This window comes from Cydia fagiglandana, chromosome 5, assembly GCF_963556715.1.
Source record: "Cydia fagiglandana chromosome 5, ilCydFagi1.1, whole genome shotgun sequence".
Taxonomy (NCBI): Eukaryota; Metazoa; Arthropoda; class Insecta; order Lepidoptera; family Tortricidae; genus Cydia; species Cydia fagiglandana.
The window spans coordinates 14,718,610-14,737,782 of NC_085936.1; the positions used below are offsets into that span (position 1 = coordinate 14,718,610).

At 40.1% G+C, this 19,173-nt stretch overlaps 2 protein-coding genes across 2 annotated transcripts in view; one reads left to right on the top strand and one right to left on the bottom strand.

The window, feature by feature from the left end:
* Window positions 1-19,173, top strand: part of LOC134664562 (frataxin homolog, mitochondrial) — a 180,504-nt gene that overhangs the window by 46,982 nt on the left and 114,349 nt on the right. The gene's annotated exons all lie outside the window — the stretch shown is intronic.
* On the bottom strand, window positions 2,784-5,482 carry LOC134664747 (uncharacterized). The gene is made up of 2 exons (XM_063521492.1): window positions 3,212-5,482; window positions 2,784-2,942 (listed from the first exon to the last, which is right to left on the bottom strand). Exons 1-2 carry the CDS (start codon window positions 5,480-5,482, stop codon window positions 2,784-2,786), a joined length of 2,430 nt encoding a protein of 809 aa, XP_063377562.1.

The window sequence follows — 19,173 nt, forward strand, 5'->3', positions numbered from 1 at the left end:
AAACCCAGCGGTACCCACCGGTCACCGATCAGATCAGGCAAATATAAAGAGGTTGTATCGTCATTGAGTGACAAAAACTGCCCATATAAATCTGTATCTAGAATATGAAATTTGTGACGTCACCTTATATGCATTTTAATATGGCTATGGTGTGTTACAGTACTATAAAAAAACGCCTCTGATAGGAAAGTACTTTAAAAAACCTATAAGCGAGGCAGATAGGGGCGGCAAAATCGGCATAGCCTACGGGCGGCAAATGTTTAAATCCGGCACTGTGTGGACACGTTGCTTATTGACAGTTGGCAGCTGCCAAATAATATATGAAGATGTTGTCCCACATGAACCAAATCGTGAAGGATAAAAACACTGCTAAATATAGAGTCAGACCAAGAAAAGTCTGCAGCGGATTTGATAGCCCACGCAGTGCCAGTATTATTTTAAACGTCAAACTTCTATGAAATAGTGATGATGACACATGTTGAACTTTATAACAAATTCTATTAAAATAGATAGCAAATGAGCAATTTATCACAATAATGTGGATATTAAATTAATATATTATGGAAATAATACAAAACTATAGGACCTGAAAGTTCCAAAATTTAAGTTTTTTTTTAACTTCCAAAAAGGAAATAAGTAAGGATACCATTCGACTACTTACATTTTATACAAAAAAATATTGTATAGCAACTATATGCATATGCAAACGTAATATTTCACCGACAAAAACGCAATTTTCATGTTTTGTCCATACTTCAAGATGGACTATCAGTGACCGTGACGTCACGTTCATTTATCGTTTTGTTAGGAGCGTTTCGCGATTGAAGTACGACTGTCGGACTTTGACTATCATTTCTGACTTTTGTATTGCTTTAATGCAATGGGTCCCATATAGACTTTCGATCATAAAAACACACCTGATCGATTTATACTATAAATGAAAATTAGTCATCTAGCCTATTATGACGTATAAATAACAATGACACTGCAAGGGCTATCAAAATCGCTGCAGACTTTTCGTAGCTTAACTGACTGATAATACCAATTTATACTGAAATTATGTGTAACTTGTTTACTTGAACAATGAATAAAACATTAACAGAGAAAATTACAAGCAAGTCCGAATGCTTGTCTTGTGTTGCCTTATTAAAAACTTCTAAAGAGGACCTTCAGCGCTCCATCAAGCACCAATTGTAGCGTTGTCGAGAGTAATTTATTTTTTATTTTGCCTTTGTAAAGCGAGTGGCAGCTTTCTAATTCATCCCCTATTGTCAAACAAATTGAGGGAACACCGTCAAACGTGATTCGATTTTCGTATGCCCGAGATTTTAGGCCTCTCATTGTATAGGTAGACGGCAATTTGTAGAATAAGTACTTAAATCATAAATTCCAAGACAACTTGAATAAAGTGAATTTCATTTAATGATAAGTAAACAAGTAGGAATGTTTTTGATGTATTTGACTATTAAGCATACCCCGGCCGGCGAGAGCAAAAATGCGTCTGCTCCTAGTGCTTAATTAAATATCGACTATTCTATCGACATATGGATGTCGATAGAATAGTCGACTTTTAATTAAGCACAATTTTTTTTTTAACTGAGCCATTAGTATTTGTTATTTATTTCAACTTGATACCTCCACGCGTTTCTAAGAATAACCCTAAAACAATTTTCTATCAACATAACATTATTATTCTCTTTATTCATTTTTCTTCTTAAGTTAGGTATTTTTATAATATGAATATAAAAGTAAAATATAAAAACACTTACAAAACAATAAAAAATACATATAAACACATTACAAAAAACCTAACCTAGGGTGCCGCCGGCAGCGGGGCAGGGCCCAAGCTGCCGGTGGTCAGGGCTGCAGAGTGAGGAACCGACGTACTATACGCGCCGTGTCCAAAATTACCGCCTTCTGCATCTGACCCTTGATCCAACCACCCAGCGAGAGTCTCTCTAGGTGTTGGTCGAGACTCTTCGCTATGAGACCGTTTGCTGACACGACTATCGGAACAATGATCGTCGAGTTAACATCCCACATGGCGGTAATCTCATGAGCTAAGTCTAGGTACTTGCTGGACTTGTCCTTCTCGGCCTTCACGAGATTCTCATCATGGGGGATGGTGACGTCGACGAGCACGGCCCGGCGCTGCGACCGATCTATCAGCACGATGTCAGGCTTATTGGCTACAATAGTCCTGTCAGTGATGATAGATCGATCCCAATAGAGCGTGGCACGACCATTTTCGAGAACTGGCGCAGGTGAGTACTTGTAGTACGGCACTTCGCGGTCCACAAGGCCGTATAGGAGGGCAAGCTGCTGGTGAATAATTCTGGCTACGAGATTATGTCTGTGCAAGTACTCGCCGTTAGCAAGATGAGAACAACCGGAGATAATATGCCTGAGTGACTCTCCGGGACGGCGGCATGCCCGACAAATGTCGACCGTACCGTCCTTCAGGATATATCTCCGGTAGTTGTTCGTCAACTTCGTCCGCAATTGCACAGGCAAAACCTTCGGTTTCTCCGAAGAGGTCCCCGAATCGTAGCCAGTTCACCGACGCGGGTAGGTCTACATCAGGTCCCATGAGGGCCTTGTAGAACCGCCCGTGTAGCTGCTTATCCTTCCATACCGCCTTGCGGTCCTCGGTGCTTAGTACTACAGGTTTGCGCCAGTTCTCGTTCGCCAAGGAGAGCGGCGTGAGGCCCCTGTCAGCTGCCACCACATCACGATGCATCCCACACTCGTTGTTGAGGAAGTAATTCCTGAGATTGTACACCTCACGGTTGTGGAGATTTTTGGCGTTTAGAAAGCCGCGACCTCCACATTTCCGTGGGATGTACAATCTCATAACAGACGAGCGTGGGTGCAGCATACGGTGTGTGGTGAGCAGCTGTCGGACCCTCCGATCCAGGGCATCCAGCTCGGTCTGAGTCCACCTTAGTATGCCAAAGGAGTATGTGAGTAGAGGCATTACCCAGGCGTTGAAGGCGCGCACTTTGTTGCCTCCTGACAAAAGACTGTTAAGTACTTTTGTGAGCCGACTGAAAAAGCGCTCCTTCACCGACCGTCTAATACCTTCTTCCTCAATACCCAACGACTGTGACATACCAAGGTATTTATAGGTTTCTGATTCAGAGATGGATCTGAAAGACATTGTCTCAGAAAGTTGTAAATTTGTTGAATTTACAACTTTCCCCCGCTGTACATGCATAACCGCACATTTATCGACACCAAACTCCATGTTGATGGCATTACTGAAGACTTCAGTGGTTTTCAGTAGCTCCACCAAGTCTTGGCTATTTGGTGCAAATAATTTGAGATCATCCATGTACAGAAGGTGAGAAATGACTTCACCCCCTCTCCGAAGCCGGCAACCTAGTTCTAAATCCTTCAGCAAGGTACTGAGAGGGTTCAGAGCCAGGCAGAACCACAGAGGACTCAGACTATCACCCTGAAATATTCCTCGCTCAATCCTTATAAAATCCTGCGGGTCAGGGCGTTCATCCCCGCCACCTGGTTGACGTAGGACTGTGGTCCATTGCCTCATACATGCGCTTAGGAAGGCTCTTAAAGCTGTATCAACTTTATACAGCTCTAAGACCCTCTCCAGCCATGAGTGAGGCACCGAATCATAAGCCTTCTTGTAGTCAATCCAGGCTGCTGAGAGGGCCCCCCTGTTCCGCCGGATTCGTTGACAGATGGTCATGTCTATGAGGAGGAGCTCTTTAGTACCACGGGACCCAACCCTGCATCCATTTTGAGCAGAGGCCAAAATATTGTTTGCGACAATGTGCGCGTTGATTTTTGCTCTCAAAATGGATGTAAGGAGCTTGTAGAGTGTAGGCAAGCATGTGATGGGTCTGTAGTTCTTCGCTTCCGTGGTACTACCGGACTTATAGAGCAGGAAGGTGACACCAGTTGTCAAGGAAGGTGGGAGAGAACCAAGCTCGAGGGCTTGTTGAAATTGTGCTGCCAAGCAGGAATGTGAGCATCGGAACCATTTTAGCCAGAAGTTGTGCAATCCATCCGGTCCAGGACTTTTCCAGTTCTGGGCCGTGCGGATGGCACAACTTACGTCATCGGGACTGATGGTGACTGCCCCCATAGGTTCGATGGACTCGCACTCACGCTCGACAACACTCATCCAGCTCCCCTCGGTGTGTCCGACAGGCACTGACCAGATGCTACGCCAGAAGTCATTCATGACAGTAGCATCCGGTAGCTGCGAGTCGGACGTACGGAGGTTGGTTTCCTCCCACTTTCGGTACATCTTCCTTTGGTCACTCTGGAAAAGACGGTTCTGTTGGAATCGGTCCACACGCTCTCTATAGCGGCGAATACGGTTTGCCCATGCATAGATTTTCTGCTTTAGAAAGTCGATGCGCTCCGTAATGTTGGCCATGTAGTCGCGGGGCCTGATATCCGTCCCCGCGAATGCCTGGTTTACAAAGCGCATTACTCGGGGGCGATTGTTGCCCCCCCTGAAGCAGATCAGCTTTGCGATAAGAGTCCTAAAAGAGCTGATACGTCGCTCGATCCGTATTTGCCATGCGGGGGCACCTCCGGCGGTCCTAGGTGCACGTTCAGAGTCCGGAAACTTGACTCGTGCAACACGGCACGCCGCGATGGCTCCGCAATACATGATCGCGTGCGTATCATCCAAATCTTTACTAGACCGCAAATATGGCTCTAGTAAAGCGTTTAGGGCTCCCATTAGCGCTAGATTGTGTCTATTCATAGGCAAACGTGGTAATCGTGGCCTAGCATTGCGAGTGGAGCGATACTGCGTAATCGCCTCATCCAAAGTCCTCCTCAGTTGCTCATTGGCTGTACTACTCACACTCTGCGCGAACTCCTCCTCGTCGGCACAGAGATCTACCCGCGGCGCCTCCGATGCCTGGTCGGGTGTCGGCACCGGATCCGGCGATATGGCGGGCAGGTCCCGCACCGAGGTGGAGGCTGCTTGAGCAGAGAGAGCCTCCAAGCGAAGCCGATCAAGTGTCGAGTCATCCAACCGCTTTAGCCGCTGGATGACTCGCACCTGATCCGATAGCCGTTGCGCAGTCACGTCGATGGTTGGTTCGAGGGCCTGAAACAATGGAAGCATTCGGACACGGTACGCGCATAAGTTGGTTCCCCCCTCTGTAGCCCCATAGTAGGCGCGCATGACGTTCTCATTCATGGTTTGAGACCATCGCATGCGACGCACTACACCACCGGCAGCGGGAGCCGTGGGCGGAGCAGGATGTCCCGCAGGCCCCAAGCGTGCCGGCAGCGGTGGCCGCCCACGTCGCGCTGGTGGTCGTGGCGGCGGCGGCGGCGGCCCGCGCTCGTCGCTCGACTCGCTGGTGTCGGGCGCGGTGGCGAATTCATCGCCCGACGAGGACTGCGAGGAGACGGACGAGGCGGGCGAGGGTGGTGGATGTGCGCTTTGTAGACTCGCTGATAGATTTCGTGTTTTGCTTCTCGTAATCATTCCATTTTCTTTGACAGTATCTTGTCAGTACATGTAAAGGTTTTTATGTTTTTCATGGTGGTTAATACCCGATATAATTATACTTTATAGTATGTGGGCATGTTTTCCCATAAAAATAACTTAAAAATCAACATGTAAACACAATTTTTTACATTATTATTTGTTTCTCCATTTTGTTATTAATCACTTCCATGTTTATCTAATTGTAAGTAAACTCCATTAATGCTTAGTAAGAGTGTGTTAATAAGCACCTATGTATATGTATAAGTATGACTACTGTAAGGAGTATGAAAATAATTATCTATGTATTTACTACTACTTACCTATTTAAATTCTCAGAAAATAGGTAGATTAGCCAATTATACTTTTTAAGCCATACTCGTACGTTTACTTTAGTTACACCTCTCTACTGTCTGGAACATTTAAGGTATCGAGAAAATTAATTAAATTAACTTTCCCTTAAATGTTTGCTCATTACTTAGCGTTTGATGTCTATAAGGGAACATCATTTTATTTTAGGATCTCGTTTTTTATTTTTTAACAACTCATGGGTATTATACACATTTTAAGTACCTAATTAATATATTCGGAAAAATGATCCTAGTCCAAGGACAAAGGAAAATATGTAGGTACTTCTACACTATGGTATAAAAGTATTAAAAATAATGCTTTTTTAAAGGTACATATATACCTACGTAAAATCGGATAGCCTGTTAAAACATCTGGGTCAAATTTAGCAATGTAGGTTCACGTCTCTTCTGTTGGCGCACTGAAAGTTAAGGGCTAATGCCTAATTAAGTTACTGATCGTCACTACTTTGAAAAAAACTCGTATCTTCTTCTGTCAATCAAAAGAAAAATGTGGTAACTAATGTATGGGATGCGTACAGAGTTCATGCGTTAAATGTGGTAACTAATGTATGGGATGCGTACAGAGTTCATGCGTTAAATGTGGTAACTAATGTATGGGATGCGTACAGAGTTCATGCGTTAAATGTGGTAACTAATGTATGGGATGCGTACAGAGTTCCTGCGTTAAATGTGGTAACTAATGTATGGGATGCGTACAGAGTTCATGCGTTAAATGTGGTAACTAATGTATGGGATGCGTACAGAGTTCATGCGTTAAATGTGGTAACTAATGTATGGGATGCGTACAGAGTTCATGCGTTAAATGTGGTAACTAATGTATGGGATGCGTACAGAGTTCATGCGTTAAATGTGGTAACTAATGTATGGGATGCGTACAGAGTTCCTGCGTTTTAACTCTGGGTAGCAGTGCGAGATACGAGAATTTTTCAAAGTGATCGAACTCAACATTCATAGCAGTTGTTTTTTTTTCTATTAACCTGTGAGGTAAAATTATTACGCATATATGTATAATATACGCACAAACTGTTAACTACTGCTCACAGGAGAGACAAATTTTGTTTAAATTGATTTTATTAGAGACCAAACTGATTTACAAAACCTTAGTCTTTCAATAATTTGTATAGAAATGTTAAAGACGAAACACATAAACTACTTTTCATCTCTTTATTATGTTTGCTTTCTATATCAAAAATCCCAAGACGCGACACACTGCAAACTAATTTAAAACAACATTTTTCCTGCATTGTGGCCGTACCCTCTACGACCGAATAACACAATTTTCTCCAGGCATGAAAAATAACGTTACGACACACGGAAAAGTGGAAAATTCCACAAAGAACTTACCGAACTAACACACTTAGTAGTTTTAAACCTGGGACTCTAAACAAGAAGTGGGGCCGAGAATGTGGCCACGGGACGGGACAGGAAAGTAAAAGATGGAGTGCTTGCAGGGTGCTCCATTACTGCATCAACGCTATTTTAGAATGAAAAGTATTTTTAAAGAGCCCGACTGGTAGGTAAGTATCAATTCTGAGAAAACTATAAAATTAAAATCAATTTAAGAAGGTTAATGAGTTTTGGATATAATAAGAGGACTTTTGTTGTATTTAATATTAATTTTAGGTCCACATTGATTGAAATTATATTCATTTCTGGACTATCAAAAATAGTAAAGGTTGGCAAAAGCCGCAATGTCATCTGCAATTCATTCATGAGAGTTACTAGTTCCCAGCATGCTCGGATTTCCATACAAATAGTTACGCTCTTATTTTAAAACACCTAGCTAGACTGCTCTAAAACTATACTTACAATAGGATAAGGTATATTTAGTCCTGTAATTATTTAGTATATGATACCATAGTTTAGCTTCAGATACCATTGATTAAAAAATGCAGCGATTTAAAATTTTTCACACAAAACATTTATTTTTGGTCTATTCGGTTTGTTTTATAAACTGGAGCTATACTTAGTATAAATTGATTAGTTGATTACAGGTCTATCCAAAACGTAGGTATATTTTTTTTTTATTGAGAACAATAAAATTCTGTGAAGGTAAAATTCGGCCGAGCATGCTGGGCACTCATAATTGCATAAAATGTAAAATCAAATAAGAAATTTCCTCATTTACAAAAGTCTTGAAGCGTTCATAATGTCTCATCACAAAACTTTGAGCTCTATCGCGCTCTTGTCACACTTTGTGCTTTCCAAAAACCCCATTAGGCGCCGGCACGTAGAAAATTCTCGCTTAGTCGCACGATAACGTTGAGCTTGACGGATAAACCAGCTAAAATAGTAATGATTCAATGACGTTAATAATATTACTCTACGGACGAAGTGACAGACGGCTGTGGAATGAGATTAAATACCGAATTTTTCTCGAGGGACTAGAGTATGGTGTGGTATGGTGTTCTTCAAATAAGGAATGTACTTACATGTTTTAAAGGAATTTTAACTTCAAGCACTAGCAATGCATGAGTACTGTTCACGATTGCTGCGTGCCGCGTAAATGGAGACCTAGGCTCTCCGAAACAGATCGCGTGTGTGATTAAATATTGTGAGTTAAACTGGATTAGGTTTAGGTTTTAAAGGGTCAGCATGTAACACCCGTGAAATTGCAGGCGTTCATAGGCTACGGTGACCACTTAGGTACTTTCAGGCGGGATGTATGCTTATTTGCCACCAACATTAAATTTAAAAGGTGAATATAAACAAAGCTCACTTTACAATAAATAAAAAACCTTTATTCAAATCCATTCCATTAAATAAAGAATAATATATTATCTTATACAACTTTCGAGTCGTGTCGAGCCCTTGTCACGCCTGGCGCTTCCCCTAAACCCCAATTAGGCCGCGGCAAGTTAAGAATTTTCATAAGGGATATCCGGATGGTAACTGCAGCTGCATTACTATTGCAACATTACTGCTGCTACTACATTATTGAGATGTGGACATGACAAACTGAAATACATTCATTATTTAGACGATTTCAAATGGAATGACGAAAACACAACCACATTTTTTTGCTCCTATAAAATTCCATTTATATAAATGACTTTATCAAACTGCACAACGGGACTTAAATACTTTTGATAATGTTTAATAATCGTGAAAGTTTAAATCAGTGTTTATATAAATGACATCTTGTAAAACTTTGAGCACCATCGCGCACTTGTCACGCCTTGCGCTTCCCAAAAACCCCATTAGGCTACTGCACGTCCGGAATTCTCGTAAGTTTCGCCGCACGGCAGCGGCTAGTTGGAGCGATAAATTAGCCAATTTGCGGCGCCGCGCCGGCCCGCGTGTTTCGGACCGATGTACAATATAGTTTAAAAGGGCTTATCTACTGTGAAATCCACGTCATCATACGATCTTCTGAGTTACCATGGCTCCGTTGTCCCAACTTTAATTAATTACCCACATGCGGCCCGCGCCGCGTATTACTTAATCAACCATCAAAACACTGATCGTGATTGGATAGTTTCTGTTTGTTCATTTCGTTTAGAGCTCGGTTTGCAAGTTTGAGCAGAAAAACATTGCTGCAGCTGCTATTGCATTCCAAACATTGCCTGTGTCAAGAGCTCTAGCTGGTTTCTATTTGAGTGGTAAGCAACTAAGCAGGTTTGTTGTTGCATAAATAGCACCCATGTGTGTGGAGTATGCGTTTCAATTGCTGGAGGTTAGAAGCGAGTATAACTTTGTTTCTTCTTATAGATATTGCTTAATATTATGTCCTTGCGATCATGCAAGATATTACTCACCTCTCATAGGTTTTGTAACCGCAAGCAGCAGCAGCACCTAAGCAGTGGTGGCCGAGTGGATATGACGTCTGACTTTCAATCCGGAGGTCGGGGGTTCAAATCCTGGCTCGTACCAATGAGTTTTTCGGAACTTATGTACGAAATATCATTTGATATTTACCACTAGCTTTTCGGTGAAGGAAAACATCGTGAGGAAACCTGCATACTTACATCTGCGAAGAAATTCAAAGGTGTATGTGAAGTCCCCAATCCGCAGTGGGCTAGCGTGGGGACTATATAGCCCAAGCCCTCTCGCGCATGAGACGAGGCCTGTGCTCTGCAGTGGGACGTATATAGGCTGAAATGATGATGATGATAGGTTTTAGCTTGTGTGCTGTGTTTTTTAGTATATGATAATTTTTAAGAAAAAAAAACCGACTTCTTTGGGGGCCGGTGAAAGATTATTGTAGATAGTACACTATGTAGAAAAGGAGGTAAAACCACCCACTTTTCTACTAGCATTTCGCTTCTGTAATGGCTCCTCTACAGGATGGGCCAACGCCGGCCACTCCAAGGGACGCAGCCATGCGGTAGAATGAGATAGCAATATTACTTGCTCCCTCTAACGCATAAATGCGTCCCTTGGGGTGGCCGGCGTTGGCCCATCGTGTAGAGGTGCCATAAGGGTCGTAGTTCTAGCCTAACCTAACCCACTTCTCAGATAGCAGTTCGGTTCTGTGAGGATCGCAGTTCGAACCTAATCAAACCCACTTTTCAAGTAGCATTCCGTTTCTGTAAGGCTCGCAGTTTCAACCTAACCTAACCCTTGTTCGGTTCTGTGAGGATCGCAGTTCAAACCTAACCTAACCCACTTAATGGCGCATGCGGTGCGGTGTACGGGGGTTTAAGCGGGAGGGGTTAGTAAGATTGGCATCATCATACTTTATACCTACATTTTATGGTAGGTAATCATAGTGGTTTATTTAGTTAAGGTATCATAGTGGTTTTCCGGGCCAAGGTCCGGGTCCGAGTCCGGGTCCGAGTCCGAGTCCGAGTCCGGGTCCGAGTCCGGGTCCGAGCCCGGGTCCGAGTCCAGGTCCGAGTCCGGGTCCGAGTCCGGGTCCGAATCTGGGTTCGAGGCCGGGTCCGTGTCCGTGTCCGGATTCCAGACCGGATCCGAGTCCGGGTCCGCGTCAGGATCCGACTCCGGGTCCAAGTCCGGGTCCCAATCTGGATCCGAGTCCAGGTCCGGGTCCGGGTATGAGTCCGAGTCCGGGTCCCAGTCCAAGTCAAAATCGAAATTCGTACCTAATCACCAAACGTGTACGATGCGTCGTTGAAGAGTTCTGTTCTGGTCATCATCAGCAGTTCCACTTCACCAAATGCGACAGTTTTTAATGTAAATGCTTGATTTTATGATGAAAATACAGAAAATTCTATACGTATGCCTTTAAGATTTGAGGAGTTCCCTCGATTCCTTATGGATCCCATCATCAGAACTCGAGCTTGACAAAAGTGTGGCTTAAAAACTTAACTTGCTTAACGAACATAACGAAGAGGAAAAATCGCCAAACGTGAACTATGCGTCGTTGAAGAGTTCTGTTCTGATCATCATCAGCAGTTCCACTTCATCAAATGCGACAGTTTTTAATGAAAATGCTTGATTTTCTGATGTAAATACAAAAATCTCTATACGCATGCCTTTAAGATTTGAGGAGTTCCCTTGATTCCTCATGGATCCCATCATCAGAACTCGAGCTTGACAAAAATGTGGCTTAAAAACTTAACTTGCTTAACAAACATAACGAAGAGGACAAATCGCCAACCGTGAACTATGCGTCGTTGAAGAGTTCCGTTCTGATCATCATCAGCAGTTCCACTTCATCAAATGTCACTTTTTTGGTTGTATATGCTTGATTCGTTGATAAAAAACCAAAAATCTTTATGTGTATGCCTTTAAGATTTGAGGAGTTCCCTCGAGTCCTCATGGATCCCATCATCAGAACTGGGTTTTGATAAAAACGGGACCAATCTGTATGCATATATATTCAATCAAATGAAAGAATTTTCAAAATCGGTCCAGTAATGACGGAGTTATGGAGTAACAAACATAAAAAAAAATAAAAAAAAAAAAAAAAAACATACAACCGAATTGATAACCTCCTTCTTTGAGATTTGGAAGTCGGTTAAAAATGTTTATTTCAGAAACTTTTATTGAAGACGTGCACTTGACATCAAATCGATATTATTTGAATTATACTTATTCGCGGGTGTCTCGCTCGCACTTATACATGCTTTACGGACAAGTCAGAGCGAAATGAACGAGCGATATGACAGCTAATTCTAACAGTTCGAATTGGCTTGTTAGGCGGTTACAAAGTGTTCACAAAATCTTGCTCAGTTTTGCTGCTTTGCGGTCTTATTACGAAAATATACCTACACCATGGCAACTTTTCCCAGCCAAAAACCGACCAGCAATATTCTCCAGACTTTTTATTAAAACCTTAATAGTTTGAACCGAAGATCAAGGGATGATGAGAGGAATGGGAAACGTCTGTGGAAGGAGCGGAGTAATAAACGCCCGAACATCTGCCCGGTAATGAGGAGGGCGGGTTTGCCGGCGCTTTAAGCCAGTTTTCTTAATAATCTGTTATTTTAACGTCTTACACCAGACGGTACAGTAGGTAAGCAACTCATTTAAGTATATAGGCGTTTCATGTCTAAGGGTCCTTATGACGCTGCTTATGATGATGCTTATGATGCTGACTAAACAAAAACCAATACCGATGCTGAATCAAACTATAGTTGACGTGACTTGTTTTCCCGCTGAGGAAGTTAAAACCCCCAAAGATTGCCCGGTGGATCAGTGAACTTGAAGTTGGCTGATTAAAATCTCGCTCGAGCAATATAATGAACTTATTTGTGAAGTAATCATTCAGACAGGTGTCGTATTTTTGGAGTACCTTCATTGCTTGTATACATACGTTTCCTTGCTTACAGTGTAAATAATAATTGCCCACTGTTCTTGTACCTCCAATGTTCGTAGCGACGGCACGCATTATTTCGCAAACGGTGCCTTTTCATTTTAAGATATAAGCCGACGCCCTGCAGTGATGCTTTAATAAAGACATCAAATTTTCTCATGTCTGCCACAGCGCGTTGAAACGTTTAGATTACGTACACGTAGCTCTTATATGATATTCAACTGACTGATATGTCTTTCAAATAAGTTGATTGCTTCGGGGTATGGGTGTGTAGGTACGTAAAATTTCAGAGTATAAAAAGGGAAGTAGGTAATGTTGTAAATATGTTATGAGTAGTTCTGAATATTTTATCACTTTCAGGTTCGTGATATTCTCAAACACCTATAAATATAATAAATATTAATTTTAACAGTGAATAGAATCAGTCGTTACTGACGACGACATTGAGTCTAAAGCACAAACTGCGGCCAGAAAGCTGGGCGTCCTAAATAAGGTGAAGCGATACTTCACACCTGGACAGCTTCTAACACTTTACAAAGCTCAAGTCCGGTCGTGTATGGAGTATTGCAGCCACCTGTGGGATGGCTCAGCTAAATACCAACTCGCCGCTTTGGACTCAGTGGAGCGCAGAGCCAGGAGGATGATTGGCGACAAGAAGCTAACGGCTAAGCTTCAGTCTTTGGCCCATCGGCGGAAAGTCGCCAGCCTGTCGGTATTCTACAGGCTGCACTTCGGGGAGTGTGCCCAAGAGCTATACGAGCTTATTCCACCGTCCCCATTCTACCATCGGACTTTTAGACGCACGGCCGGTTTCCATCCTTACATGGTAGATATTCCACCAATTCGCACGAAGCGCTTTGCTTCTACTTTCCTTATGCGCACTGCCAAGGAATGGAATTCCCTGCCGGCGTCTATATTTCCGTGTTCTTATAACCCGGCAACCTTCAAATCAAGAGTGAACAGGCACCTTGTGGGCGAGCTCGCTCCATCGTAGGCCACGTCTACGCCTCGGCTAGTCTGTGGCCATGAGTAAGCCCATTCATAATAAAAAAAAAATAATGAATATTTATTACGTTATAACAGTGAATAGAATCAGGCGGAAATCCATATTAATTAAAACCAAAAATTTTACTTTGCTAATCCGCGAAAAGATAACGTGCTAGTCAATCAATGCTAACCCGTTATACTTACTTGTGTATTTGTGTAAATAATATTTTTGGTTTTAATTAATTATAACATTGAATGTCTTTTACGTAGGCACATAATTATTATGTCGATTCATGCTACTCGTACTTCAATATTTCCTGTTCTCTTTCACCACTATTTATAAATCGGCACATATTTTAAATGACTGCAGGCTCACAATAATACCACAAAATATTCGGTCTCTTTCATTTATAGTTTAAAAAAAGTGCATTGGTGTTCATCAAACCGAAGCCTTGGTCTGCATGGCAGCACTGCAATCGGAGCCACAGCACAGAAATAAACAAAAAAATTGTACACAAGAAGCATTTTACTGACGGTTTTTCTTTTGAAATTTAAAAGCCGGCTTTTATACAAGTTTATTGTTGTTGGTACTTGTGCTTTGTACATACATTGTTACCTCTAATTGGTATGTTATTTCATAAGGGTTAATCCGCTATCAATTATGGACAGGTTAATGTGACGTGGCCTGTACAAGCCTTTATTTTTAATCAGTCTGTAAATACCTATGTTGCCAGAAAAGAAATTTAAATTTTCGAATTTAAATTTATGTGTGTGATAAATAATAAAAAAGTAATTGCCGAGTTCTTTCAAGCATTGAATTAATAATTCAACTGTGATAGTACTTCACAGTATCTTCCTAGTTTAGTTTTTTCATCAATAGCTCAATGACCCTAACAACATTTCTCTATTTTCTCTAAGAAGGTGCGCGAATTTCACTAGGCGCAATAATGAAAGCTTGGGCCCTCGCCAAATAAGTAACTGGCTGATAAGCCAAGGTTAATGTAGCTTTGTCTCCAGTCTGCTCCGTATTAAATTTACTAAATGGGAGGAGTGCGCCAATAGCCCGGGGCTAAGAAACAGACGTTACTTGTACACATAAAATAGTGTACTATTTTAAAATGCTTCGAAGTTATGTCACGTTTTTTTGTTGCGGGCCAAATTCGACATGTACAACTGTCAGATTTCGCATCCACGTCAAATCAACAGTTGATTTTATTGCATACTGAGTGTTGATTCCATCAACGGTGGATAATATCATTTGGTACAACCAAAACTCAACTCTAAACTAAGGGTGGTTCGGTTTGGTTTGCTTGTCACCCTAACTGTGGATTGTTAATGTCAAAGTCTGACATTGTACGTATTCGAGAACTTATGATTTTTCCCACATCAACGGGAGATCAACACGATACGTCAAACGTCGCTTGTCGAATAGGGGTCCTGGTTATCGTACTCTGAGTATTGTGAAAATCTAATAAGCGTCCAACTGATATATAACAATTCCGTTTCTTATTTACTGATAAATAATTGTTAGGTATAAACAAGCTACTGTTGAAGACTGTTTATAGCTTCACTAAATACTAAAGTTTTTTTATTAAAATCCTAAAGAAGGGTAACAAGGGATTCAAAGGTTTATAAAGACTTTTACGCGGACGAAGTTGCGAGCGAAAGCTAGGAGCGTGTAGGTAAGTAGGTACTTAGTTAAAAACAAAATCTGGTTATTCTAAATTGTGTCATGAAAATTGTGCTCCTAAAAGCCAGGTCATTGTTCTCTGTGAAAATAATGTAAAAATAGCTTAAAAACCCTAAGCTTGTTAAGATTACGTCTAAGCAATCGTGAAAGTCGCTTAGCGTGGCCGATATGCCACACTGCATTGCTATTAAATCACCGTGTGAAATATTTCCTTTCGAGTGGGGTGGTAATTATGAAAATACACCTTGGCAAAGTTTAAAATTGTTCTAAAATGTTGCATTTTATGAGTGTGTGATATATCTTTAAACTAAGTTTCGTTTTTTGTTTTTATACGAAGGTGATGGAGGCATGCAAGCATACGGCCATCCTGATAGTAAGCAGCGTAGATTTCTTTACTTAAAATGGACAAAAAAGTAAAGTCTCAAACAAGCTCTAAAGGAACCCTTTTTAATCTTTCTCGTCGCATGGTCCCGTGAAAATTTTCTCTACTTTTGATAAATTTCTAGGAATTTCAAGATCATCTAAAACGTATTAAAGGCTTTAGCAGATTGCTTCTCACATTAAGCTTTTTCATTTGACTATACGAGTATTGCCAGGCACTTTTTCATTTTAACTTATGCGAATATTTAGAGAGAATTATTTTGAGATTTAGGTAATATTTTATTTGGAAATAATTTGTAATAATATTACGGTTTGGCGGAAGTAACGTCTAAAAACTCTTTTTCCTAATTTAAGAATGAATAATCTAACCAATTCTATATATTGTAATTAATTAATTAATTAATTAATTTATTTATTTATATATTTCGGAGATAACACAAAAACAATCATACATACAAGAAACAGTCATTGATCACACATGCATAGATACATATGCTTCCTTGGATATATCTCACTAATAAAATCTTTGTTAGCATTAGAACTTAGGATGGCTGAAATGTTTGAACTCATCTCACTCGCTCTCCTTTCCACCCATATTATATTTCATAACATATACAAAAGCTCTTAATTAGTTTTCAAGATAAAGAATTTAGGAAACAATACAGCTACTAGTATTCATCTCCAAGCTTACCTACGCCATATGCAACTTTACCCGTTACATAGGTATATGTACATGCGTAAACAATTCATACATTTGAACGTCGTTATGCAACATACTACTCCAGCATTGCCGATCGAACGACTGGCATGCTCTTGAACATTGTAGCACGTTCGATAGTTACATTAATTAATACCTTCCGAACGTAGACGGTAAATTCACACATCACTACACCGCAGTCGGCGAGATCAGGCTTCCATTAATGAGAGGTGGCGATAGTAGAATACCTGTACGGCTAAGATGGTCGTCTCTATCATTTGTCACCATGCCTGTCACGTTCTAACCAATATTTAAGTGCGAAAGTGACGCATGGTATGATAAAATGCGACCATCAAGCCTATTATGGATCGCTTTATCCACATTTATCCACGTGATAAAACAACTGTCACTTTTTAACTCTGCGGGATAGAAAGAGACGGACACCGTTTTATCACGCTGTCACGTAGACAAATACGACCATCATATCCGTACATGATACCGCTTCTGCACCCGACACGAGTTACCTAAACACACCTGATATTTTACGTTTGCAACAACACGGTAAAAACTTTGATGAAGTCATGTATAGTTAAAAAAAATATATATATATTTATTTATTATACAAAAAGGACAATAGGTACATTATACAAAAGAAGAATATAATATAGTTAAAATACATTGACTACCAAAAAAATAACCCATAAATAAATTATACTAAGATATTATCAAGTTTTCTATTTCAACATAATATATATTTAAAACAAACGTTCATATTCAAATGCAATAACTCGATGATTAAATGTAGGTAGTAATTAAGGTACCAATTTGGAAACCTCTTTATAGATTAAAAAAAAACAGTTTATCATTATCACCCTGTTAGGCTCAAACAAACAACAAATCAATTGACATGATGATGAAAACGTATGCAACGTCTTCTCTTGTTTCTTGATGCTAATTTAATTTGTAATATGTAACTCCGTTAACAAGCGAAGTTTGGAGGTAGACAACTTCCACGCAGGAGATAATACCTTTCAGTAAATACCTTTGATTTACATCGTGGTCCTTGTTACAGTGTAAATATTTAAGCGATATGATATTAAAAATCACCTTGCAAGCCTTACATATGTAAAATTATCTCACATACCCATAGATTGCTAAAAGGAGTAAAAAAGCACAATGATATTACATGATTACCATGAACATACTTGTGAAATCTGCCGAATCACTTTACCTCAATTAATTACATGACTTTTAACAAAAGCGAACGGCCCATTCTTGCGTCACCTTAAGCGAGTTGAGTTTTTCAAGGTTTTCGTGATTGTGGTACAAAAATCGGTGAACACTTTTTATCGAAAATATCTGGGTGACTTAGCTTTGTTCGGAAAACATATAAAAACTCAAAACTGCGAGTTTTCCCACAGATAAGATCTAGCTAGCTAGATTGATTTCTCGCCCCAAAAAACCTCCATATTTCAAATTTCATCGAAATCTTTAGAGTCGTTTCCGAGATCGCCAAAATATATATCATATAGGTATGTATACCTATACAAGAATTGCTCGTTTAAAGGAATAACAGTAGGGAACTAGACTGGGAACATTATTAAAATTTTAAAATTCTGTTCTTGATATATGCACGCATAATGCACTATTACGAGTAATGTGATACTCGAGAAAGAGTAATTAATATGATACTTAAATATCGTAATTAGACTCTTTATTACTTATTAGTCACTCATTACGTACCAAAAATAGTTTCCAACACATTAGACCGTTATCTAAAAAGCTAATATTAACACTTGTCTATATATATGTACCCCACGTGTAAGCAATCAAGTTATAAAATTAAAATTTCAGATGGTGGCTACAACTACAATACGTTTTATGTATGATTAAATTACGGTAATATTATAGTCAGGTAGTTAGTAACTAATTGACTATAATATTACCATAATATGGCCAATGTGAAAATTGTGAAATGCCGTGTCATCGCCACTCAATACAAAAACAGCGGCATTGTAACTCATATGAAAATGTACAATATCTACTCTTACGTCCCTGTATCCTTGGTTTGGACCCACCACCAGGTAGTATTTAAATTGCTTCTTCAGATTGTTTAACTTTACAGCTTTTCTATTCTGACATAAAAATAACTGTTTTTACTCGAGATATTTATGGTTTAATGCTAGTCTTGCGAAGCAAAGCGGGACACTTGTAATATTAAATTTACCTTAGATTTATACGCGAAAGTACAAAAGCTCATTGTTAGTATTTGCACGACGCATTTATTACAATGTTTTACTGAAAAATACGACTAGGAACTAATTGCATAATCTTTCACATTTTTTTAGAGAACTCTCTGACATTTTATTTTAAAAATAGGTACGGTAAAATTTGATATTAAATATTTATTGCTTTTCAGGCCAATAATAGGTACATAATACAAAAGAAGGTACATAATACGGTAAAAACATATTAAGTACTTCAAAATTTTTTTATAATAACTAAGCCCAACCAATAGGAACCATCTTTCGACGTGATATGGATGGTAGTATTAAAAATTTAATTTATTGATAAAAACAAAGGGGTAGTATGGTTTCAACATGTTCATCTATTTATAAAATAGTAGGTAATGTAATCTAAAACTGGCCAATGCTTCCCACGCAGGTTACTGAGAGAGGTTGTGTTTCAAAACTACATAAGCGTAAATAGAACTATTATTATACCCACTGTTTGAGTTTGAGTTTGACACGTGCCCTGCCGGCTCATGTCAGTTTATTGATTTTAGAAACCACGGGGCAACGTAGGTACAGAATTTAAAAAGTATCGTACAGAAATAAAATAATT

Excerpts from the sequence above, each read along its gene's own strand:
- LOC134664747 (XM_063521492.1), bottom strand. The coding sequence starts at position 5,482 with ATGATTACGAGAAGCAAAACACGAAATCTATCAGCGAGTCTACAAAGC. Across the intron at positions 2,943-3,211 it reads ATAAATGTGCGGTTATGCAT|GTGGACTCAGACCGAGCTGG; the intron begins GTACAGCGGGGG and ends TGGCATACTAAG.